The following is a 23019-nucleotide window of genomic DNA, read 5'->3' as shown; positions in this document are numbered from 1 at the left end:
AATTGCCATTTGACAAGGCAACGTCCCGTCCGATTCACTTGCATCACAATGCCGAATGTGTGTGAATTAGTCGAAACTCACATTTCAGATGGACAGAGGGATCATAGTCCTCGGGTAATAGGCAGGAGATGCTACAAAATGTCACATTTTTGCAAGGTAACTGTGTGCCTTCAGCCGAGCTCACTTCCCTAAGCCTGTACGTCGTGTACATATCTTATTAATCTTTCTGGCGTTCGCCGAGCTTTGCATTGGTTCTGGAATCTGAATCTGCAAAATTGGGAAGTGGGCTTAACGTGTGTTGCGCAAGGCCATTTGTATGTACACTCTAATTTACACGACAGCCTTATTGTCTGTAATCGAAGCCAAAAAGCGGTTCGTTAGTCCTTGGGGGTAGAAAATAGGCTGCGCCTGGAAGAATGCTGAGCGTTGTGAGGCCATGTAGTTATAGAATACAGTGAAGTGCTTTGGGAAGTGAGGATCTGAAAGCCCATGATGTAACCCATCCACAACAGAAGGTCGAATGCTGCACATTTATAAGTATCGCCTGCATGTCCAATGTGTCAGATGATCGAGGAATTGCTCTGGCGATACCGAGCTGCAGTAAACGCAGCTCAGTCCCCAAGCACTCAACGCCCAAGGCCTATAGGTGGCTATATCTACCTTTGTATCTCTTTCCATTCTTTCATCCGCAATCCTTCGGGTTAAAGACGTTGGGCAGTTGGGTTGCCTCTGACACTTCGCTCAGTATTTCACGACCCTCCAGCTCTGGCTGGCGGATGTCTTCCGCGATGAAAATCTGGTCAGCAACCTCAAGCAGGGGCCTAGTTGCGCACGTTCAAGCTGGTTCTCCTGTTCGTCTTTTTGTGCGTGTAGTTCTCGTCCATGAGGATGAACGCCATGAGAACGATGTTACGGACAGCTTATACTTGCATTTTTCAATCTATGGCAACATCTCCGCACTATAATCAAGATTTGGCACGTACAGCGCAAGCAGCAACTGGTTATAAGTAGTTCAAACTGCAACTGTTCATTGTAGCGTCGAGTTCCGAGTCCCGGGTTCCGTATTTTGATCTGGCACTTCCCTTAGAAAGCATGAAAGCTACCGGCTTACGAGCGCGTGGTTGATCGCTCCAGATAGTAATCCTTGATTGTCGTCAAGGATGTGTCTGACGGCCATGCATAGGATATGCACATCTTTCGGGCGAAGCGAACGGGGATGAAAGTGTTTGTTTTTTGAAGCGCTGGCCTGACGATAACCACTATGGTAAACAAACGCAAACGAGGGCCTCTCGACGGCAATGCCTCCGCCGCCAATGGATCTGGTCAGGTGGCCAGGAGTCCATCACGCAAGATACAGAGGATGCAACAAAGGCGCGATGCGCGTGTCATTGCTGCAGAGCAGCCATCCACCTTTGCAGCACCGATCCCCAAATATGGTGCTGGCCAGCCTCGAGACGCAAGCTCGCGGGGCCCGGTCCAGGCAGCGAATGTTCAGCCGTCTCTCGCTGCCGAGATTTCTTACTTAGGCGGTATGGGCCGTCGCAATCTTCCGCCTCAGTTGAGTGTTGAAGCTGCTTTATCCTCGCGGGCCTTCCAGGTACGCGCCATGCTCAATGCTATGGCCTCCGCCCGCTCGTCACAGACGACTCGCGCCTGGCAGCTCCTTCCGCGACACATGCGCCGTCGAGCCGCTTCGCACAATTTGTTGCGCCTGCCAGCGAGGCTTCGCAGCAAAGGGGCCAGAGAGTTGCAAGCAAGCAAAACGCTCGCCAAGACTCGGTCGCAAGTGCGGAAGCGCGACGTTAACCGGACTGTCAAGCTGGCAGATTTGCGAAAGCAGCGATTGAGAGAGCGGAGCAAGAGGCAGGGTGCGCGATGGCTCGAGACGCACATGTGGCATGCAAAACGCTTTCACATGACGCGCAGCCCAGACGACAAGGTTATCAAGCGATATCGGCTCAATTATCTGCCTTCTTCGTCACTGGAGACAGGTACTTTAGGAATGAAGAAGACTCGCAAGTCCCATCCGCCGACGTCGGTCGGCAAAGATCTGCACCTCGTACCGTCCCAGCCGCAGACCGGCTTTATTGTCGCAGAGAAGCCGCACATGAAGGCCCATCGTGCCAGCTGGAGGAGCGCGCAAGAAAAGATCATCATACATGATGCAAGCTACGACAGCTGGTTCAAAATCGCATGCACCGCAGTTCCGTTGCATCCATCACGCGCAGGAAGGGGAAAGGGCAAAGGGAATGCAGAGGATGAGGAAGGTACCACCGTGCTTGATGCACTAGCTTTCTCTCAGACCGTACTGGCTCGCGTGATCAAGAGGGGCGGCGTTGCTGCAGGTTGGGAAGACAATTCTTCGGCCAGGTACTGGGACGGGAGCACAGAATGCAGCACGGTGCTTCTTGGCAAACCCGGCGGCAGGGTCATTCGATCGAGGTATGGAGGCAGCAAGGGGAAGGAGATGGACTCGGAAAATGATCCAGTCCTTCAAGGAAAGCTTGACGTCGCAGACACTGGGAAAGGAGCGGGGCCAAGTGGCTTTAAGGATGATGACCCTGTCGACATTCTTGGAGATGAGGCGCTTTCAGCCGGCGAGGGCTCCCTTCTCTCGCACGCAAGGCTCATTGCGCCTTTGAGGCTTTTTTGGTTGCCAGAAACCGAGTCGCGAGACCCGCACTCTAGTTCGACCCGCCGCGAAGCCCTCATTCGCTGTCATCCGAGCGCAGCCACTGTGCTGCATCACGCTCTGTTGCAAGCTGCTCAAGAAGAAAATGAGTTGCAAAAGCGCAAGACACGGCATCGACGTTCTAGCCTTGCAAGGTACGTCAATCATGATAGCCAAGCTATGGATATGGATGCTCCTGGCACTGGCAGCTCTTCTGCTGAAAATCAAAAAGCGACCGAAGGCGACTTCCGACTCGAAGTGGGAGTACATCGGTTGCGCAGCGCGCCTTCCTCCGACGCTGTCGTACCCTCAGGGCGCAGATCCAACAGAAGAATGCTTCGAAAGAAGCTCTCTTTGGCTGCCATGGCAAGGGATGCTTTGCATCGGCTGACGCAGCCGCGAGAGCGCGCCCCGATTAGCAAGACTCAGCAAGACAAACTGATGGCACAGCTTCGCCTGCGTTCGTCCTCACTATGGAGGAACAACAGGCTCACTCGGGCGGAGAAGGTGCGCCAGCGGCTGAAGCGATTCTATTGTGACTACTCAGCATGGCAGAAGGAGGCGGGTCTTCTTACCACTTCGACGCTGACAAAGGACGAGACCCAAGTTGCCAGATCTCTTGAAGGCGAACTACATGTAAAGATGGCGGAGACTCTTGACGCCAAATCAAGTGTAGACCTCGAAGGATTCAACACGTTCGAGCTTGTTGGCCCTGACAGCGGACGACTGTTAGGTGGCGTTCTGCGACCAGTTAACACCACCCCGCCAGCAAAGCGAAAGGCTTTCAAAATGATCACACATGGTTTGGCGCCGAGTCAAGTACCGCCAGGACTTGTACTGTCGCTTGATGTGCATGATCCAAGACTCAGGTGAGAAAATGCCGCCTCCAGTGATCGTATCCTGCACAGTCTTGGCTGAATATCTTCGGCTGGCAGCTTTCCTCCCTCGCTCCCTCGCAACGATGCTGTAGCTGCGGTGACCAACTGTTCTAAGAGTAAAGATGACTTCGGAGCGCCATTTAAGGGGAAGCACAAGCATGCCCATAATAAGAAGCGGGGACCCGGCTCAAACCAAACGGATATCCCTGAACTGAACGTGCAGGACCTTGCCGTTGGTTCGTTTTGGCGGCGTAAGCCTGCAGCACCCGTCTTCTCAAAAGGCGATATCGATCACCGAAGGTCCAAGCAACTGATTCCAGGCTCGCGATTAGAGCCAACTTCGATGGATGATATTGTTCCGGTGGTCATCATCCAGCATACGTCCAACGCTGCGACTACGCACGATCATCAGCTCCAGCGGCAATCGCTTCACGGGTTCACTTTGCTCGTCCCATGCCGATGGGGGTCGATCTTTTGGCATTCGCTTGTGCACCCTGGCACCCGCGTGGCGGGCCAAGCGCAAGTCCGCCAGCAAGCCGTCGAGGGCGGTCGCTTAGCATTTCCACATGACTATCTCGGTACTGCTGCATTTGATTCGTATTGGAAGCAAGAGGCACAAGTTCGGAAGCGAGAATGGAAAAAGCGACCGAAAGGCAAGCGCATCGAGTTTGACAAGCTAGGTGTCCACTTTCCTTTTGGAGGGAAGCAAATGTGGACGAAATGCATGCGGAATGCATTTCAGCTAGCGCAACATGAGGCAAAGCTTCATCCGATTTTGAGCGACATTGTCATCAACGAGAGGACGCAGCCTTGGCTGCTCCACATCAATGCTGGCGCGAGCACCCAGGCTTTGACAAGTCTTGCGCGCGCTCTGCTCGAAGAGCCTACGATCTCGGCGGAGGACTTGTCGGCTCGCGTCCGCGCAGTTCTCAGCCTACCAGGGAGCCGTATAACCATCAACGATCTTTCGCGTTTGTCGACTGCTATGGTGCCTGTCAGAGTGACCGCCTGCCGCCGTGGTAAATTCGAAGAGATGAGCAGCATTTTCGTCGACAAGCCAGAGAGGGACGTCGCTTGGCGCAATACGCTCCACGCAGCTGCAAGCGAAGGACTCTCCGACCATCAGGACGAGTTGCTTGCCTTGGAAATAGGCCAAATGGATCAGAACCGCCAAGTCGGGGCTGTAACTAGCGGAGGAGTCTCTCTAACGCAAGGACGAGGATACGGCGTAGGCAGCATTTCGCTGTTAGCTTATGCGCAAATACTGCTGCGCGATGCGACGTGGACCGCGCCTCTGCACAAGAGGAAGGGACGTAATCCTGTAGATACCGACAGCTTAGCCGTCGTACGAGGCCTGGGCGGACCGGTACTTAGAACAGCTAGCATCAAGACACTCTCTGCCTGACTTGGTAGCTTCAAGCTCCGGCATTGCAACATCGTCTCATCGCACCCAGTCATAAGACAGTACAGGTTGATACTTGCGTTCAGCACCTTGTAAACGTATTGAAAATCCTCTATCTATCCTTTTGTCTGCCCTGCAGCCGTCTTAGCCAAGCTTAGCCCGCTGGCGACGCCACGACTCCTGGGCACCCACATGCGACGCTTTGGCAACTTGCCCGTCGGCGGCACCTTCAGATTCTTGAGCCTGCTCTCAGGCCCCACGATCATCTCCTCGTCATCTAGCAGATGATCCATCTCCGCCTGTGTAACTTCTTCCTTCGCGCGGCTCTTGATGCGCTTGTGCTCACGCAGGCGTTCTCGGAAGAAGGGCTGTAGCAACCCGATCTGCGCAGAGACTCCCTGGCTGTCAAGTAAGACGAAGGGCTCCGGTGGGACATAGGGAAGAAGATCCGCTGCATTCTTTCCTGTTCCAGTACCATTGATGCCGAGACCTGCCGGTCCGCTATTCGCACCTCCCGCGCGTCCTCGCCCGTGGAAGAGCCTTGCAGGTACGGACAACCCGCCAATGCCGAATTCCTGGTCCAAGCCAAGCTCTTTGAAGCCAAAAAAGTCATCGCCTATCTCGTCCGCAAAATTGCCCGCCATGAGAGCTTCGGCACCGTCATCGAACATCGCCTCGTGTTGCACAGCATTTCGCTCGGTGGTTTGCTGGAAGCGATAGGGAGGCAAAGGTCAGCAAGCGCAAAGAAACATCTTAAACAGCCCTGGCATGGCTCACCTGCAACTGGGCATCGTAAGCGACTTTGACCTTCCTGAGCAAATCGAGCACGCGCCCACAGTGGCGTTCCACACTATGTCGTATGTGCCCTTCCAGCCCGGGTACATCTGTGTTCGTCACCTCTCGAAGCACATGCTTGACCATGTCCTCCGACGACATTTTATGCGCGTAACGATCGCTGTAGTTGCGTAGGGCCCTACCTAGGTTGGAGATGGCGTTCATGCCCATGCTCGCGAGCGCTTCCATCGGCGCCTTGGTGCTGCCTTGTAAGCCGTGATGCGCCATGAGCAAGCGTGTCACATGTAAGAGACGCTCCCTCGCGGCATGCGGACTGATGCGTACGCAAGGATTCGCCCCTGAGTTACTGAATACATCAGCAGCGGCATCTTGGCGCAGTGGCGCTCTCGACTCGAGGTCGTCTTCTTCGTCGCTTTCCTCCTCTGAAGCAGAATCTGCCAGCAACCACTCTGGCACGTCTTCATTATTCTATCGTGTAAGATTGTCCTTTCAATTAACTTCTGATACCTGTGCATGTATATTGAACTTAGCGAAAGGACTCACAGCGTTTGCATGCGCCAGTAAACCAAGCTTCATATGCGTCCTTCTAAGCTTTTGTAAGCTCTTGATGCTTTCCGGAACCCTGTTTCTAATCCTCTTCAGTCGACGCGGATCATTGACCGCCAATTCTTCCTCTCCCTGTCCCGATGGTGGAGCCAATTTCCGCTTCAGGACATTCTGACGCCTTCGCAGCTGGTCCACGCGTGCCTGGTGCTCGGCAGGCGTGAGGATCGTTGAGCGCGGCAAGGCCGGAACACCGTTTGCGATCAGATCATTAGACACGATGCTGTCCCACCATGATCCTACCAAGCCTTGGGGATCGACCCGGCTTGCATCGGCGCTCACGCCACTGACACGTGTTCCCGGTCCTATGTTGGCCTTGCGCCCGGAGCGAGCGAGACTGCTCTGCTGATCGATTGTGTCGAATGGCGAGGGTATAATCACAGTGCTGTCAAAGGTCTCTTTCTCCTTTCCTTTGATGCTCGCTGTGCTCTTTGCAGCTGAGCCAGCATGACTCGTTCTTTTCCCCATCCCATGAGGCTTCCCGTTGAGTTTTGCGGGTGTCAGACCAGGGCTTGAAGAGCCCGATGAGCTCGAGCTCGGTTCAGGCGGACCGGAATCCTGATCATTGGGTGTGAATCCCCCGTCCTGATCTCCCTCTGGCTGCTCGACTGTGGCCGTTGTCAAGGCCATGTGGAAGGGACCTTGCATGCGCAATGCTTTGAGCGTCGTCCGTATTGACTCTTCCTCGAGAGGCCCATTCAGGGGACTAGAAAGGGGTCGCGGGTCAGGTATCGGTAGCCTGGAAGGCCCTGCTACTGCCTGTTGCTCCTGGAACATGTTCCATGCATCTCCACACCCGTGATGTGGTCGCTCGTCCGGCCATGTGCCTAATGTCTCTCGCTCAAAAGCAGCGAGAGACTTGTCAAGAGCAGTGAATGATGCCATCCCGTACGGATCTCGCAGCAACGCTGGACGTTGCTCGAAGGGTATGTCCGCGCTTGGAACCGAGGAACGAATGTCAAGCGTGGCCTCGTTGGGCACGAGGACACCTGCGTTGTTTGCGCCTGCTGGCGCATCTACGTCGGTGAGGGGACATAAAGACAAGACGACGGACGGTCAGAGTATTGCAAAGTGAAAATTAAGGTTGAGGACACTTACTATCAGTCCCAACCCAGGAACGTTGCACGACCTCCCACTCTCGTAGGGCATCATTGACGTCATTTTTGTCGTGCACATAATTGAGCAAGTGGTTGGCTTTCTTGCGCATGAAGTGAACATTGCGCCGTAGTGGATGGCTCTGAAAGGGTGGATAGTAGAACGAAAAGAAATTTCGGTCAGCACATTAGGTGTGAACGACGTGCAAGCTCCTCGCTCGTGCGCCCACCGGATCGCTATTATAAACGAGACAGTTGTCCCAGATGAGATCAAGATCGTGAGCGAATTGCCTCTTGTTCTTATAGCCTCCGACTTTGATCTTCTTTTGCATCGTCCCCAAGTCCATCGGGTGTTTGATGACATCGTAATAATCGGGCGCATCTCGCTTGGATACTTTGGCGAGGAATGCGGCGCTGTGCTCCGTATAGCCGCGAAGCTCGGACAATACGCGCTCGATCGATTCGAGAAATTCTTCCCGACTATCCTGTAGCACATAAATCGAATAATGTGGCATGTCAGGCTATACGAGGTTGAAAACATGTCGTGTTTAACCTGTGTCAGTACAGCTACTTACTCTGCCCCGTTGGACATCTGTGATGAGCTGGCGAAGTTCGTTGTCGGACAAGGCAATTCTTGCCCGCTGAGCCTGAATTGCTTGAAGTAAATACTGTGGGAAAGGGCGAATGGTACAGTTCAGTTTGGTTCTCATCTTACACATGGGGTGGAAGCAACCACGCATCGATGTCCCCATAGGTCGCACGAGCCCCGGTACGAGACACGTACCTTCATCTTGGGTTGTCCCGGCCTCCCTTCCGATGGCCCGATGCGATAACATCCAGCCCTCAATTCACATAAAACCGGCACGAGAGATAGCTCCGATGCTGAGATATCGCATGGTGCCTTTCTCTCCGCCTCAGATGTGTGCTGGAGACACCTTGCCCCATGAGCACGCGAGGTGTTCTGAGCCTGAAGTTCAGCTTCTGAACAAGGTGGTGGTCATTGTCTTACATACTCCTGCCGTTGAGGGTGGAGTAGCTCCTGCTCTCGTGTTGGTGGCTGTGATCGTCGCATAGCATCGCAACCCTAACAAGGTTACAACCCTAACTCGGAAACCATTCGGCCTCGAGTTAAAATATTTTCGTTGCGTTCATCGACAGAGTTGCCTTCATTCCATGAAATGAGGATCTCGTTTCAATGCCCATTTGTTCGCTTGATGTTGATGGCAGCTTTCGATTGAAGTATCGATTGTGACGCGAGATTGGACCAAAGGGTACTGCTGGCCGTGAGACCGAGTCCGATTGTGCAAGATGCCAGTCGGAACGATCCCAGATGTCTCCCTTGCTGAGGTAGATTTCGTGTACGCGGCGCTCGCGTCAGGCATCCGCGAGGATGGCCGAGCAATCGACGATTTTCGGCAGCCCAGCTTCCGATTTGGCTCCAGTTGGGGCAACGTGGAGGTGACACTAGGGGAGACAAAGTAAGCTGGGGAATCCTTAATGCGCATAATTGAGTGCTGTGCTGACGCAGCTGTCCTTCGCTGTCGACAGGGTTCTCGCGGCCGTCTCATCATCAGTTGTGACACCACGTGACGGCAGGCCGTACGAAGGCTTTCTGAACATTCAATGCGAGCTTGGCGCAATGGCGGGCGCTCAATACGATCCAAATACACGCTCCTCATTGGAGGAGGAAGCAAGATTCGAACGGGTATTGGACAAAACACTTCGACGAAGCGACGTAGTAGACAAGGAAGCTTTGTGTCTCGTGGCTGGAAAACAGGTGAGATGAGCACCGTTTGTCTTCAATCATAGTCAATGTCTGACTGTAGTTATGGTCTATACGGCTAGGTTTTCGCGATAAATCTTGCGATACACTTTCTCAATGGAGCAGGCTCTCTCATCTCCGCCGCTGTCCTTGCCGGTATTGTCGCCCTACGACACTACCGTCGTCCCGATTTCACTGTTATCGGATCGGACGTGACGATTCACTCACCCTCCGAGCGAGTCCCCATCCCGCTTGCAATGCATCATCTTCCGTTCTCTCTGGAATACGCGCTATTCCGCTTGCGCAGTGCCAAAGCCGCAACGTCAGGCGCGACGAAAGGATCGGCGGCAATGGGCGAAGGGCGCGTCGTTGCTGTGCCCGATCCGAGCCTATTGGAAGACAGGCTGGCAGAAGGGGTCTTCATCGCCATCCTCAATGCGCATCGAGAAGTGTGCGTTCTTGAAAAGGGAGGAGGCGCGCCCATCGATGCGGACATGGTCCTTGCGCTCTTGAGCCGCGCGGCCGTGCGTGTCGAAAAGCTCCACGAGCAAGTAGAGATAGCCCTCAAAGACGACCTCAAGACGCGATCGCTCGCCCTTGGCGCATTCTAGACAAGGGAGTCCAGAGAAAGGAGAAGCAATGGAATGGGACGCACCAACTACGAATGACAGCAAGATGCTACAGTGCAGTCCATTGGAACTTGCTTTGTGCATAGGCGTAGAGCACAAAGCTTGCCTCCGATCCTGGCATGTAAGTGCTCGCCACCACGACGTACTCGCCAGCTTCCAGCCAGCTCTGATCGATCATGACGCCGCAAAGCGCGTCATCGTAGGGCCCACTTGTCGCCACTTGCGCTCCCAGTGCTATACTGATTGTAGGAGCGTGGTGACGAAACACACTCACGTTGATCGGAGGACGCGGTCGAGCCCCACTGCCGACTTGAAGGCGGGCAAGGAAAGATCCAGCAGAAGACAGCTGCAGCAAGAATCTTGGGTTGCACTCGTATCGTCCATGAGAGGGCGAGCCCGCCGCTGTGCCCGCTAAGACCTTCCAGGCGCTGCGAGAGGATCGTGCAAACATGCCAGAACCCTCTTGTGGGATCGACGTGATGTCGACACGCGACGAGCAAGCGACCTGCAGAGTGTACTCTGCCTCCTGACCTGGCTCATACGTCGATAGAACAAGCGTGTATTTGCCCGGCTTAACTGCCGTGCTTTCGCAATACACGATGCGGTTATCGTACGCTCCGCTGCTCGCGACCAAGTCACCCTGTGAGAGAGAAGTGACACGCATGCCTGAGCCCCAGACGAGCTGGGCGGATAGGAGCAGGTCTTGACGCGCGCTCCGAAGGGTGACCAGGAGACAGGAGGCGGGATTGAGATTATCCGGGTGGACCTGTACGGCATACTGAGGGTTGTGCATAAAGCTCGCATGCAGACTGCTGCCCCCTGCGGACTTTCCCGACCATGCGTCTTCCAGCTGAGCGGCAAGTACCCACCATCAGCTAAGGGTACCGCGGTTGAAAGTCCGAGAATGCTAAGACAAAAACTCACCGATTGCTGGAAAGGAAGGTCCCAAAAGCCGCTGCTGATTTGCATCTTATGATGCGAGTAGAAGTAGAGCGAAAAGGGGTTGCCGACTGAGCCAAGGCACGCGGCATGAAGGTGCAGCGTCTCCTTTTGCCGCGCAAGCTTTCGCTTCAGCAGATAGTGCGTGCTATCAACCCATGCACCCTAAAGAGGGAAAATCGGGTTCCAATTAGTGCATTGTGCGAAAAGCGCAGACATGCAAACATGGCTCACCTCTCTGCTCCGAGCCGGATGAGTGCCTGTGACATCATGTCGCTCGGAGAGACGCAAAGTGACGTGCTTGGAGCCCGCTTGTTCATCCTCTCGCGATATGATGTGCCTAACGAGCAAGACACACAAGTCATCATCGCCCTCCTCCTGTGACAAAGCACTCTCAGTCTTTTCGATCGTTAAAAGCAGCGGAAACGTTGCGGCGCTCCCAGGTCGAGGCGGCTCTTGGCCTTGCGCTGGTTCTTGATTACTGCGTGGCAGGACTCCGACCTGACTTGACTCCCACGTCAAATGCAACTGCGCACGATGCGCCCACTGCCCGGGATTCCAGTTCAAAAAGAGCGAGTCAAGGCGCGCGCAGAAATCTTCCCATGTTAGGCTGAATGCACGTTCGTCTCCAGGTTGCACTTCTTTGATTTTGTCCTCATGCCACGGGTTGAGTAGCGTCACGAAGCGCCTCTTGTCGGGTGTCTCGTACATGTCAATGATGCAGTAGGCATGGCTGGGGACGATGTTTTTCGTCCGCTTTGACCGCGATAAATGGATCGCGGACACAGCTGATTCTGACACAGCAGGCTCTGAAGGGCCGGACCCAGCGGTGAGCAAGCATTGGCCTCGGTTCCAAGCTGCATACACGCGTTTCCAGCCCTTCTCGCCTTGAAAAGCACCGCCCTCTGCGCCGGATTTGCGCAGGTGAACTTGCTCTGGGACCCAGCCGACAAGTATATGTAAGTCTACAGATGGGTTCGAGCCAGAAAATTCATATCCGCCTCCGGTCACTTTGAGATATGCTTTCTCTGCGAGGCCTGGGAAGATCTGTCGGTCATCGGCAGTTCTGGCGCAGACTAGCCTGCCAAGCGCGTCGTGAGGAAGCTCATCGTCGACGGTAACGCTGCGGTCGGCACCGTTCAGATGCAGCTTGACTCTGTACCGTCCATCGATGCTCGACTTTTTAGAGCCCTCTATAACCTGGGGATAGAGAACAGATGGCGCGAGCTGTTCGGCGCGTGGATACTTCCCATCAGTCTGCCATATTACCTTTGAGACTTGAGACGTAGCTGCCTGCTCTCACCATGGTTCCGAACCGCGTGTCGTGAACAGTCATGGCCTCAAGCGCAGCCACCAAGCTGCAGTCCGACACAACATCCTGAACAATGTCCTGCGCTTTCAGGCCTGGCTCGTAGACGGTCCTTTCAGGCGTGAGCGCTGAGCGATATTCGGCGCCATGGGCTATTTGGTCCTTCGAGAGCGTTGGTTGCGGTTCAGACAGCGCTATCCGTGATAGGTCGAATGGCTCGGGACCGGGGGTCCAGATAGAAAATGTGCTGTTGTTTATGGTAGACGAACGCTTCAGCACCAATGATTGTGATTCTGCAAAGAACCGAACGCAAATCCATCAATGACATGCAAAAGCAACCGGTGCGATGTATATGCCTACCCTCGCTCAAAGGATTTGCCTTTGGAGCTCTGAGATCCTTTCGAGATTTCTTGATCAGCTCTGCTCTAGAAATCAATTTTTTTAGCGTGGCATTGAGTTCAGTCTTGGCGGCTACTCCCGATTCCAGCTGCAATCCGGTTGAACCGCTGTCCATGCGCTGGCCAATATGAGAAATTAACCACATGTATTTTTCGCCCGCATTGTAGTAAGCTTGGAGGGCAGATGAGTAGGCTTTGGCTAATTCGAGATCTGTAGCTTGCTTGGCCGCTTTCTAAAAAAATTTCAAGGGATAACGTATCGAAAGAGATGTCCACGTGGAAGTAAGCTCATGGGACGGAGCTTGAGCCCACTCACTTTTGCCTCTGCCAATTTGGACTCCCACGTTGTATTCAAAGATGTCATGCTGCTTTGAGCACCACAAGATGCGTCAAGCTAGTCTTGCCGCTATCACCTGCCTAATTGCATGCTGTGGTCGAAGGTTAGATTTGCTTTTGCAGAAGAGACAGAGCAACTGATGTCTTGAAGGGAGCAATCAAGAGTGGTGTCGAGGTTATCCAGCCATGAACACGGCTTATGAGCGCGCAGTGAATACGTCACAAACCTCAGCTAAATGCATTTCACTCTGTAATTAAATATCGCTGTCATGGCACTCTTTCAGGGATGCGGTCCCTGTGGCGCGCCCCGCACTAGTTGGGCTGCCGTGCAAGGACTGAGGTTGCACCGAACGGCGCGTCTGCAAAGCGTGTTTAGTTCGAGCTGCATAAATGGCTTGGTATCAATTTAGGTCTAAATCCTATCTTTGGAGGAGGTGGTCACCCGCGCACTCCACCACGGCCGACCTCAATCGAACGTCTCGTGCGGATCACAGTTTCCATGCTTGGGGACACTTGTCTGAGAGCGCGCTACAGTCTCACAAGATCGCAAACTTCCTTTCTTTTTTGCGTGTTTGGTGTAGTAAACGCTCACTGCATGGATCCCTGCTGTAGGGGGCGTGGTGATTGCGAATTGAGAAAGCAGGGTTTTGTGCACGTGCCGTTCTTGCGCTTCCTAGGCCCCTGAGCGGTGTCCAATGAGGTATATCTCAGTGCAAAGGAAAATATTGCAAGATATTAATTATATTACACGACCAAACCCTCGCAGCTTTGCCATGATTGCAAATGGCCGTGAATCTCTGAGCGATCTGTCCACTGCGGCTTCCGTCGTTGTCTTCGCGCCCGCTCCTGCCGAAGTCTTAGCCGCGAGTGCTTTTCCATCCTCATCGCTCAAGCTCGCCGCTTGCTTCCATGATAGAAGCCCGCCATCGTTCGGATCGACGTTGAGGACGTCCAGGATGCTACAGAGGTACTCCAGATCCGTTGCGAGCTGCTTTGCGCCCGCTGGGCTGAGACGCGGCAGGCTGGGCAGCGCCTCAGTCGTCATGCGCGTAATTAGAGTGAGGATGAGCGAGCGCAGCCAGTACGACAGCGTCTCTCCTGCCGACAGCTTGGCCGTGTCTTCGCCCTCTGCAGTATCGAAAGCGGAGGGACGCCGTGCGGGGGTAGGAGACGTGGTTATCGGTGGCATTTGCTCGGGGCCGTCTGATATACGCGGCACTGCGACATGGCTGTAACGGCGCCCATGGAATGACGCACGGCGCTCAGCGCTGGGCGATGGCGCTCCTGGGTGAAAGGACGAACGGCGCGCGCCCATCGGCGTGGTCGGCGGCAACGGCGTAGCGGGAGATCCACCTGCTTGCTGCTGTGGCAGTTGCCCCTCCGCCTTGGGCACCTCCAGAAACGGTAGAGCGTGCACACAGAATGCCAATGCTTCATCCTGCGCATACACTTCGAACAGACGCGGCAGATCCAAAAGGCCTTCGCAGAGGCTCGCCATCGTCTCGGTCGGGCTCAAGCTGAATGTCGGCATGTGCAGGTCGTACTCGTTGTCAGCGCCAGGTAAGTTGCGCGCCGTCCAGGAGGGCAGATATGCATAGACGAGAATCTGGGCGACGAGCGGCTGCAAGATGATGTTCTGAATGCCGAGCTGGGTCGTCTTGACGAGCTGCAAGAGCTTCTGTCGCGCATTTGGTAGAGAGACCAGCTCATTACTGAAGAGTGATCGGGCAGGTCCTTGTAGGACGATGAGAGTGAGACGCTCCAATGTCCTGGAGAGTGACGCAGACTTTAGTGCGCTTTGTTCGAGTAGCTTCAGGCTGCCCAGTGTCGACCTCTGCAGCAGCCTGGAACGCGCTTCATCTGCGTCGTTCTCGAGATACTGAGCAGTCAGTGAGGTGACCTCCGCCACTTTCTGCTCCGTCTCTTGTAGCTTAACGAACAACTGGCGACATGCATCGAGCTTGCGAGCAGCGTATTTCACATCTTTCTCCAAGATACCTTGCTCGATACCGATGGTAGAATTGCTCAATCGAGCGCGCTCGTCGAAGCTGGCCAACACAGCCGCAACCACGTCGTCTGCCGCTTCCAGCAGCAGTGACGTCGCAAAGCCTTTGGTGAAACTCATGCATACTTCCAGAGTCTCTTCTACTAGCTCGAAGCTAGACGATCCAAGCTGGATCAGCTCTGCAGAGTCGATCTCCGGACTCTTCGCATCACGCAGTGAAGACCAGGCCTCCGCTTCTTTCTTCCACTTGGCCATCATTTGCCTGTTGCACAGCTGGCGAAAGTTGCACTGAAAGTCGAGGAATGGCTCAAACAGCGCAATATCCCAGTTCGCATTGGATGGCAGAACCACCGGCTCGGGCGCAAGCTTTTTAGCCGTTGCCGTAGGGCTCTGCATGGGAATGGGAGGCGTCACCCGCGACTCGCCCGCCTTGATCTCGCCCGTGTTGTCGGCTGCGGGCTTGACCTTTGCGACCAGGCGCTGGGTTGCGAGTGCGAAGCTTTGCGTTGTTTCCCAGCAGCGCATAAGACTCTCCAGCGCCAGTTCGCCCTTGTCGATGACCATCTCGCCCAGCCGCTGCGCCATTGATGGCTCCAGCTCTTGCATGCAGGCAGACAAAAACCGTGTGATATGAGCCGATGGATCCTTTGGAAAGAGGGTGGGCGCGTAGATCCGTTCTTCGTTGAGCAAATTCTGAACCAATTGGTGAAAGCGAGGGAGGTAATCCGCCAGCGAGGCAGCGTCGGGAGTGCTTTCGCCGCTTCCCAACAGTCGAACTGACTTCCATTCAGCAAAGACGGTTCGCCTTCTAGTTTGCGTCCAGCATCTCTCGAATATGTGTCCTCGATTTACGCATGACAGTATTTCTTCGAGTTTCGAGCATGTCTTCAAATCTCTTGCCTCTACCGCCTCCTGCAGACGACCTGTGACAGCGTCCTCCAGCCGAGCAGTCAGACTGTCCATCAATGCCCGACGCTGCTCGTATACTTCCGTCCTTTCGAATACAGCTAATGAGCTCAGCGCTTCTGCCAGACGCAGTGACGCTTCTGCAATCTTGTCCTCGCCGAGGTAAGCTGTCACGTCAGCTCCGAGTGTGGACCAGGACTCAGCGTCTCGGAGAACGTCTCGCGCAGCGGACATGCGTTCTTTGAGGAGGGTCAACCGACTGAGGCGCTCGAGAGATGTCGTCTCAGGTTTCTCCAAAGAGTCGGTGCCGGACACCGCTGGGATTCGAGAGCGTTCTTGCAAGAGCTGTGCACTTGTCTTAAGCACCAGGGTGGATTCTTTGAAGAGTTTGAGATCAAACTTCAGCTGAGGGACAGACAACTGCAGACGCTTCATAGTGGCATCCGTCTGACGTTGCGACTCAGAGCTGGACCGTACAACAAAGTTGGAGACGCGCTGTAAGTCTCGCTCGAGCGACTGCATAGCTTCCGCGAATGGCTTGGCATGGTCGCGGCTGGCATCGGCATCTTTGTGGGGGTTGGAGAGAGTTTCGTTGAGCCAGTCGATGGACGAAGTGCTCTCCTCCAGGCGTTCCAATAGTTCATTCTCAAGCTCGTCAGCTGAAGATAGCTTTAACTCTGGACTGTGTTCCTGGCTTGCAACTCCGAGGGAACCTTTTCGCTGGAGGTTGGTAAGATACTCCTGTGGGGTCTGCTGGGTCTGTGGCGAATGCCCCGGGCCCGACATTTTCGGCGAAGGAGAAGCTCCTGCCAGCGCACATAGACACGGAAAACTAATCACTGAATTTCTCTAAATACCAATGATCACTACTGCACCGCTCAGCATACTAGTGTGTATTGTGATCGTGAATTGAAGCTGCGATCGAATCCTCCGGATGGAGAAGACGTTCAGGGCTTTGCCCATCGACAAGTCATCTTCCCTACTCACAGTGCATCGGCAACTGTCGGCGACTTTGCCTTCAAGGCGAAAAAGACGCCGACGACTTTGGGCAAATGCCGTTGTTGCCGCCTCCCGTTCACGGGCCAGCATCATCGTCGGTCGCAATGCATCTGTATAGTCTGGCGTAGCCCACCGTCAATTCACCCCTGTCGAGGCGGCATCGAAACTCGCTGTCTCCCAGGATGGCGCCTACAACCCGTGCAAAAAGAGAATGCGAAAATCGGATCACAGTGCTGCGTTCAAAGCTCTGCAACCATGCAGTCTGATAGGCTGCGCATCGTCCGTCTTGGGGACACTATTCTTCTCACCGCATGAGCCCATCAAGGCACTGAGGGCAGCCCTAGCAGAGCTCAGCCAGGATAAGGCGCACCAGATCTTATTCGATTGGTACCAAGCGAATGACCAATTTTGCAGATGATAAAGAACGCCACGGTGGGGCTCGTCTTGACCTCACTCACAATAACCCCTGCAGTGTAATGGGAGTTTACGACCCTCTCTGTGAATTACGACTACAGACGATTGCCGAAGCATTTAAAGAGATGCTTTTGATGACCTTGTCGCTAGCTGGTATCAAGCTCGACTCTGGGAGTGCCGGTTTGCGGGGAGGCGAGAATGCTTACCGGAGCTTGCGCGAGGCATTATGGAAGCACTGAAGCGTCTAACGCCGCGACCCGACATGCGACACGCATTCTTGAATATCTAACGCAATCCGACTCTCGTTCCCGCTAGGTGCAATTCAGTTGCGTTGATGGGCGCAACCAATGGGTCGCGAGTGCTCTCGAAATATTTTTCCGCAACCCCTTCCGTGACACCTTCCGCCCGATGCAAGTGGAGGGCCAAATGGTAAAGGAGCGGGAGTTGGAAGCTTCAGCTGCGATGATGTGCATATTACCAAGCCTCTTCCTGGATTTTATGAGGTTATCAAGGAAGGTTTTCGATCGCCGAAGGGTGGGGATAAGCAGAACAGTGTTCGAGGAATGGGGTGTGTTGCGAGTCACATTTGGGTGAAGGAAATTTTACATCGATCGTATTTGGGTATACCCTTAGAGCTTCCGGGTCAACTTTTCTTCCCCAGGATCTGTACGCCGCTCGAATTTCAAGTTGGGTGTGCTTTCTGCGGGCGTGTCCAGCAGCCTCATAGATCAGACAAATCTGTGATCGGACAACTTCTGTAATGTTTGGGTTAGCTGCGTGGAGTACTTCATGTGCCCGAACATCTTCGGTCAGCCTGAAGTAGTGGAAAAGGACATGGAGGAGATAGTTGAAAAGGTTCTGGAGTTCGAGATATCATTACGGTGACGCAGCCGCAGTACCTTGTGCAGTGTATTACATGCATTCGTCGACATGGATTGTAAGAGTATCGCCCAATTCAATTGAATGAACCCCCAGGATTTCGAAATCATACTAAATCGGCAATGAGGCAATAATTGATTCCACTTGAGCCCCAAATGACTTCAAATCAATTCTGGGCCGTTTGTAGTATGAGCGAAGCACCCATTGCATCAACCCGACCCGCAAGATATTGGTCCTTTTGGCAAGCCCGTTCGATGCCTTCTCCGTCTGCCCGCGGAAGTATCTCCACGCGACTTCTTCATTTGAGTGGCAGGTTTAGACTAAGCCGCTGAAGCTGCCCAAGGAAGTTCACATGCTCGTGTTTTTGATCAGGCTGCGGGATAGGTCCTCCTCGTACATCAATTCCAACAGTGGACAAGATGTGTTAGAAGTAGAATATCACTGAGCTGAGCCTGACTCAGATTATGCCTTATGGTCGAAATTAAACAATCAATGTTCGAATGTCAGACCGATTGACTACAGGCTTCAGAGTCCAGGGCCACATACCCTTCATCGAAGTACAGACTGCTCTCTCGATCACCGACATTCAATCAGATCGATGATCTATCTGTCGCACTTTTCTGGGTGCTGCGCCATTGGCTCCGTAGAGGGCTCCGAAAATAGCGCAGCCAGCATCACTCGCCTCGCCAATATGAGAGTCAAATCATCCTCATGACTGACAGGTGTCACACCGCGCCCAGCCCATGGCCTCGCCTCAGAAAGCGCCACGATGGACACGGGGCTCCCCGAAAAGGCTCCACGCCATGGTAGCGTACAACTTGGAAAGGAAAAGGTGCGGACCAGTAGCACCGCGACTATCTTCCGCAACTCTGTCGATGAAGGTCAAGGCGCCGAACTTTCCGATAAGCATCGAAGAGACGATGCGATGGAGCGGCACAATCAGACTGCTGAGGAGCCGAGCAAGGATGCCAAAGAGACAACTTTCTTCAAGTCGATGCAGATTAGCTTGCATGAACCAGTGGGGAGCATGAGCTTGAGTCCAGGTGAGACGTACCACCTTTGAGGACGCAAATGTGCAAACTAACATCCACACGCCGTGCTCTTTTGAAGCCAATCGTGACGTCGTGCTTGGAGCCCGCAAAGGCCTATTCATTATAGATCTCGAGAACCCGTACGATCAGCCCCGTTTCCTTGCTCACCTGACCACTTGGGAAGTAGCAGATATACAGTGGAACCCACATCCGGCACGGGCACACTGGGTCGCAAGCACTTCCAATCAGAAGCTGCTCGTGTGGAACCTCGATAGACCAAGCAGTGCACGATCATACATCAACCGAAGCGCAACGTCGTTATCAGGTGCCGATAGCTTGACGCAGCCCTCTGCCCGACCTAGCCTGGGCGATCGCCAATCAACGTTCTCACGAGTTTCTGCGGGAGGCACAAGTCAGCCTTCCGGATGTCGCGCATCGTATCCCCTTCAATCTGGTGGGGGGAGTATTCAATTGAAAAGCAAGTACACTCATAGGACTGGCTCTATTACCACTGGCGGCGAGTCGAGTTTCTATCCAAGTAGGTGCGGAGGCGTCCATATGACTGTCCAACGGAGGCTCTCGCCCATCTCGCACGTGTTGCAGAATCACACCCGTGCTATTACTGATATCAACTGGAGCGCCTTCAACCCGGACGTTCTCGCAAGCTGCGGCATCGATACATGGACTTGGATATGGGATCTACGAATGTCTTCGAGCGACGCACAAGGCGGGACCAGCCTTAGCGGCAAGCCTGTCCAAGGATACTCTGCTTGGAATGCGAGCGCCACACAGGTTAAGTACAATCGAGCATCTCCACATCGGCTGGCCACTGCTGTAGACAACAAGGTGCTTATCTGGGACGAGCGCAAAGGGTCTCTCCCGCTTGCGACGATCGAGGCGCACGAATCGCGGATTTACGGCATCGACTGGAGCCGCGATATGGGGGTTGGTTTGGACCGCTTGATCACATGCTCACTTGATGGCTCAGTCAAGTTTTGGAATCTCGCCAGCGAGCATGCTCAGGGCGCGATTGGACGCAGGGAGCTGATCACAGGCCCCGAAGGGGTCATCGAAACGCCCACACCAGTTTGGCGAGCGCGGCACTTGCCCTTTGGCGAAGGCGTCATGACCCTGCCGCAACGGGGAGACAATGCACTCTCTATGTGGAGTAAAGAAGAGGCATACCAGCAAGAGCGACGGCGCGAAGCTGGAGAAACTGACGACTCCGAAATTCAGCCTGTGACACGATTTGAAGGTCACACTGATATCGTCAAAGAGTACCTTTTCCGCACTCGCGGCGGCACAGATCGCGCATATGATGATCGCCAGTTCCAGCTCATCACTTGGAGCAAAGATCAGACGCTCCGCCTTTGGCCCGTCTCCGAGCAGATCACAAAGGCCGTTGGGCACAAGCCTGGGTCTGCGATTCGGATACGCTTCACGCGCAACAACGCTCGCGATATATCCTTTCGCGTTCCGCGCATTGAGCACGACCACGATTTACTGCCATCGAGCAACATCATGAGCGACTATGGGCCTGGGATCTCATCACCAGTCCTCAGCTCTGGGGCAAATTCCCAAGACGTGCGCAGCTCGTGCGCGAGCTTGCCCGCGAGCGCCAATTCTGCTCGCAATGCGACCCCACTTCAGGTTGCACATTCACCTTTCGGACCTTCATCGCATCACAGTGCTGGCTTCCATGCGCCAGCACACTTTACTAAGGGCATCCTTCGATCCGCGAAAACCCTCTCCTCCATCAAGCTCCCACCTTCCATGACTTCCCATGAACCGGCTTCCGGACAGGCTCCCATGACAGGCGTGAAGTTGGCCACTGGCGCACGTTCTGGCACGAGCAAAAGGCGCACCACTCGCGAACTTCTTGCTAAGGACGCAGCTCGCAGTCGCACAAGCGAACATGAGTGGCAGCAGGCAGCATCAAAGACCACAGGCTTTATGACTGTCAACGGTGTTCGCCAAGGGCCTTTTCGCTTCCATCGCTCGCAGGCGGCCGCCGCTGATCCATTGGACTGGATCGCGCGTGTGAAGATGCAAGGCGAGGGCGAAGATGCACCTGCTAAGAATACTCTGAGGGAGGAGGATGACCCTTCCGAGATGGACGGATCGGTGATGGAGTATGCTGGCGGTGGTGAGAGCGCAGCAAGAAAGAAAGGAGCACATTCACTGAGCGATGAAATCATGGGTCTCAGCAAGCGTCTTCCACGGGTCATTTTTGAGAAGGTACATGTTGTGACTTTGCAAGGCACCGCGATCTCATTGCTCATCTAGGCTTTCCTTTGCAGGTGGAAATCGCGCAACGCAACTGCGTCATCGCGCTCTATGGGCCATGGGCAAGCAGAGAACCTGCATTCGTACGAATCAACTTCTCTTTTCCGACAAACTATCCTGACACACCGCTTCACTACGATCTGGAGCGCTCGGCCAAGATCGTGCTCAAGACACGTGCTTTCCTATTGCGCAATCTTGCCTCCATCACCAGCGAGCAGGCACGTGAGGGACAGCCGAGCATGGAAGCTTGCGTGCGCTTTTTACTTGGCGAGACGCTGTCATCCGACCCGACAACCTCTGCTCAGCGTCCACCAGAACTTGGTGACGATGAAGGATCTTCGGAGGAGGATGAGCCCATCTATCAAACGCCACAGCTGCTTCCCGTCCGTTGCGGTGCTAGCTTTGGTATGCAAGGACAGCTTGTGGTATTCTCGCCGACCACGATGCAGCCATGGCTCCGCGATGTGTCTTCTAGGGATGCGAGCAGGCAACGAAGCAGGTCTCGTCAGGGACAACCTGCCAACTCCACATCTTCACGCCCTTCTCGCTCGGCCGCCGCGCCCACGGACCGATTTTTAACATCATATGATGCCTTGTCCAACGCAATGACGCGGTTGGCTGAGAAAAGCAATGAAGGCCAACGCACCATGCAAGCGCTGGATGTCTTACAGCTCATGAGCTCAGACTTTATCTCACGCAGGGTAAGTCTGAAAAGAGATTGTCAGCTTCTTTCAATCCCTAATTTGGTCATTCTCTCGATTATAGTCTGAACAACAGCAACAGGCTAGAACAGGCGCAAGTCGTCGTGAAAAAAGCTTGGGGAAGGCCGTACTTCCTGCATTACAGACTCCTAGCCAGGAGCCAGACCACAAAGATACCGCTGTAGCTTCGACGGGATATCTGACCTCCCTACAGACACTACACACACAAACGTGGCAAGTGCAAATCTACGACGTCTCGCACATTGTGCCAACACCGCGGACAGCATTCTCGCGACGACGCTCTTCATCGCTACCTTTCAGCATGTCGATCCCCAGTCGACCCAACAGTCTGTCGCTCTCGCTTTCGGGAGAACTGCCTTCGCCGACGGTAACAGTGCGTCATCCGCACTCCCCCATGCTCGGTCCGCTTTCGCCTGTTGGCTCGGACGGGACAGCATCCGGTGTGCAAAAGAGCAAGTCGATCATTGGCTTACAATCGTTCTTTACGCAATGAACAATTTTCTGTAATACATATAGTACTATGCAGTCTGTGTCCATCGCGATTCCTATGCATGCTTTACGTTATGGTCTTTTATCAAAACCCTCCTGCCGTTCATTGAGTTTGCCGATTGAGAAAATTCCTTTGCTGGTCGATCTGGTCACCTTCCGCCTGAGGCCCAGCTTATGTTTCGTACACTTTTTCGCATCTTCCCCACCATCTGGCGCAAAGCCCACCTTGTGCCCACTTTGCCTTCTTGTCGCCGGCACCGTTGGCTCTGTCACCGTCTTCTGATGAGGGATCAGGCTGGCTGTATGTTTTTTTTTTCGCAGCCCCTATACTGCAGTGCAATTAAGCACATTTGCATCATTACTGCAGTACCCAGCTTGCGGATCGGGAAAGACAGTGGAGCAACGCTGCTCATATCTTCCGACTTACATTTACGGGCCAAATCGCTGTGTTTTTCGCCGTGAGGTCGAGGAA

The 23019-nt window shown here is 54.2% G+C and overlaps 6 protein-coding genes across 6 annotated transcripts; 3 read left to right on the top strand and 3 right to left on the bottom strand.

Annotated features, from left to right (window-relative positions):
- Positions 1-1152: 1152 nt before the first annotated feature.
- K437DRAFT_100740 (uncharacterized protein) lies at positions 1153-5011 on the top strand. The gene is made up of 2 exons (XM_013388314.1): positions 1153-3540; positions 3607-5011. The coding sequence occupies exons 1-2, from the start codon at positions 1262-1264 to the stop codon at positions 4952-4954; spliced, it is 3627 nt and encodes a 1208-aa protein (XP_013243768.1). The 5' UTR covers positions 1153-1261; the 3' UTR covers positions 4955-5011.
- Positions 4980-8406, bottom strand: K437DRAFT_294137 (uncharacterized protein). Its single transcript, XM_013388313.1, has 7 exons — positions 8228-8406; positions 8019-8111; positions 7674-7928; positions 7448-7586; positions 6290-7365; positions 5729-6214; positions 4980-5658 (listed from the first exon to the last, which is right to left on the bottom strand). The coding sequence occupies exons 1-7, from the start codon at positions 8231-8233 to the stop codon at positions 5068-5070; spliced, it is 2646 nt and encodes an 881-aa protein (XP_013243767.1). The 5' UTR covers positions 8234-8406; the 3' UTR covers positions 4980-5067.
- A 345-nt stretch (positions 8407-8751) lies between these two features.
- Positions 8752-9816, top strand: K437DRAFT_223205 (ribosomal protein S5 domain 2-like protein; the record flags this gene model as incomplete). Its single annotated transcript, XM_013388312.1, has 3 exons — positions 8752-8921; positions 8992-9220; positions 9289-9816. 3 exons carry the CDS (start codon positions 8752-8754, stop codon positions 9814-9816), a joined length of 927 nt encoding a protein of 308 aa, XP_013243766.1.
- A 33-nt stretch (positions 9817-9849) lies between these two features.
- Positions 9850-12757, bottom strand: K437DRAFT_100675 (cysteine proteinase). The gene is made up of 5 exons (XM_013388311.1): positions 12443-12757; positions 12077-12375; positions 11008-12000; positions 10759-10938; positions 9850-10684 (listed from the first exon to the last, which is right to left on the bottom strand). Exons 1-5 carry the CDS (start codon positions 12624-12626, stop codon positions 9884-9886), a joined length of 2457 nt encoding a protein of 818 aa, XP_013243765.1. The 5' UTR covers positions 12627-12757; the 3' UTR covers positions 9850-9883.
- Positions 12758-13543: 786 nt separating this feature from the next.
- K437DRAFT_255934 (uncharacterized protein) lies at positions 13544-16629 on the bottom strand. The gene has a single exon (XM_013388310.1). It carries the CDS (start codon positions 16511-16513, stop codon positions 13556-13558), a length of 2958 nt encoding a protein of 985 aa, XP_013243764.1. The 5' UTR covers positions 16514-16629; the 3' UTR covers positions 13544-13555.
- A 1824-nt stretch (positions 16630-18453) lies between these two features.
- Positions 18454-22597, top strand: K437DRAFT_246125 (WD40 repeat-like protein). Its single transcript, XM_013388309.1, has 4 exons — positions 18454-19062; positions 19130-21288; positions 21351-22037; positions 22102-22597. Exons 1-4 carry the CDS (start codon positions 18789-18791, stop codon positions 22549-22551), a joined length of 3570 nt encoding a protein of 1189 aa, XP_013243763.1. The 5' UTR covers positions 18454-18788; the 3' UTR covers positions 22552-22597.
- Positions 22598-23019: the final 422 nt, after the last annotated feature.

The sequence above is a fragment of the Tilletiaria anomala genome, assembly GCF_000711695.1.
Source record: "Tilletiaria anomala UBC 951 chromosome Unknown K437scaffold_31, whole genome shotgun sequence".
In the NCBI taxonomy this organism is placed as follows: Eukaryota; Fungi; Basidiomycota; class Exobasidiomycetes; order Georgefischeriales; family Tilletiariaceae; genus Tilletiaria; species Tilletiaria anomala.
The sequence above is the reverse complement of the archived record's forward strand: the minus strand, read 5'-3'. Positions and strand labels throughout refer to the sequence as shown.

Coding starts and splice junctions, on each gene's coding strand:
- K437DRAFT_246125 (XM_013388309.1), top strand. CDS start 18,789: ATGGACACGGGGCTCCCCGAAAAGGCTCCACGCCATGGTAGCGTACAA. Junction 19,063..19,129: donor GAGCATGAGCTTGAGTCCAG/GTGAGACGTACC, acceptor GCTCTTTTGAAG/CCAATCGTGACGTCGTGCTT. Junction 21,289..21,350: donor CACGGGTCATTTTTGAGAAG/GTACATGTTGTG, acceptor TTTCCTTTGCAG/GTGGAAATCGCGCAACGCAA.
- K437DRAFT_294137 (XM_013388313.1), bottom strand. Junction 7,929..8,018: donor CAGATGTCCAACGGGGCAGA/GTAAGTAGCTGT, acceptor TATGTGCTACAG/GATAGTCGGGAAGAATTTCT. Junction 7,587..7,673: donor TCGTTTATAATAGCGATCCG/GTGGGCGCACGA, acceptor CCACCCTTTCAG/AGCCATCCACTACGGCGCAA.
- K437DRAFT_255934 (XM_013388310.1), bottom strand. CDS start 16,513: ATGTCGGGCCCGGGGCATTCGCCACAGACCCAGCAGACCCCACAGGAG.
- K437DRAFT_100740 (XM_013388314.1), top strand. CDS start 1,262: ATGGTAAACAAACGCAAACGAGGGCCTCTCGACGGCAATGCCTCCGCC. Junction 3,541..3,606: donor GTGCATGATCCAAGACTCAG/GTGAGAAAATGC, acceptor TTCGGCTGGCAG/CTTTCCTCCCTCGCTCCCTC.
- K437DRAFT_100675 (XM_013388311.1), bottom strand. CDS start 12,626: ATGTGGTTAATTTCTCATATTGGCCAGCGCATGGACAGCGGTTCAACC. Junction 10,939..11,007: donor ATCCGGCTCGGAGCAGAGAG/GTGAGCCATGTT, acceptor TTCCCTCTTTAG/GGTGCATGGGTTGATAGCAC. Junction 10,685..10,758: donor ACCTTCCTTTCCAGCAATCG/GTGAGTTTTTGT, acceptor CTTGCCGCTCAG/CTGGAAGACGCATGGTCGGG.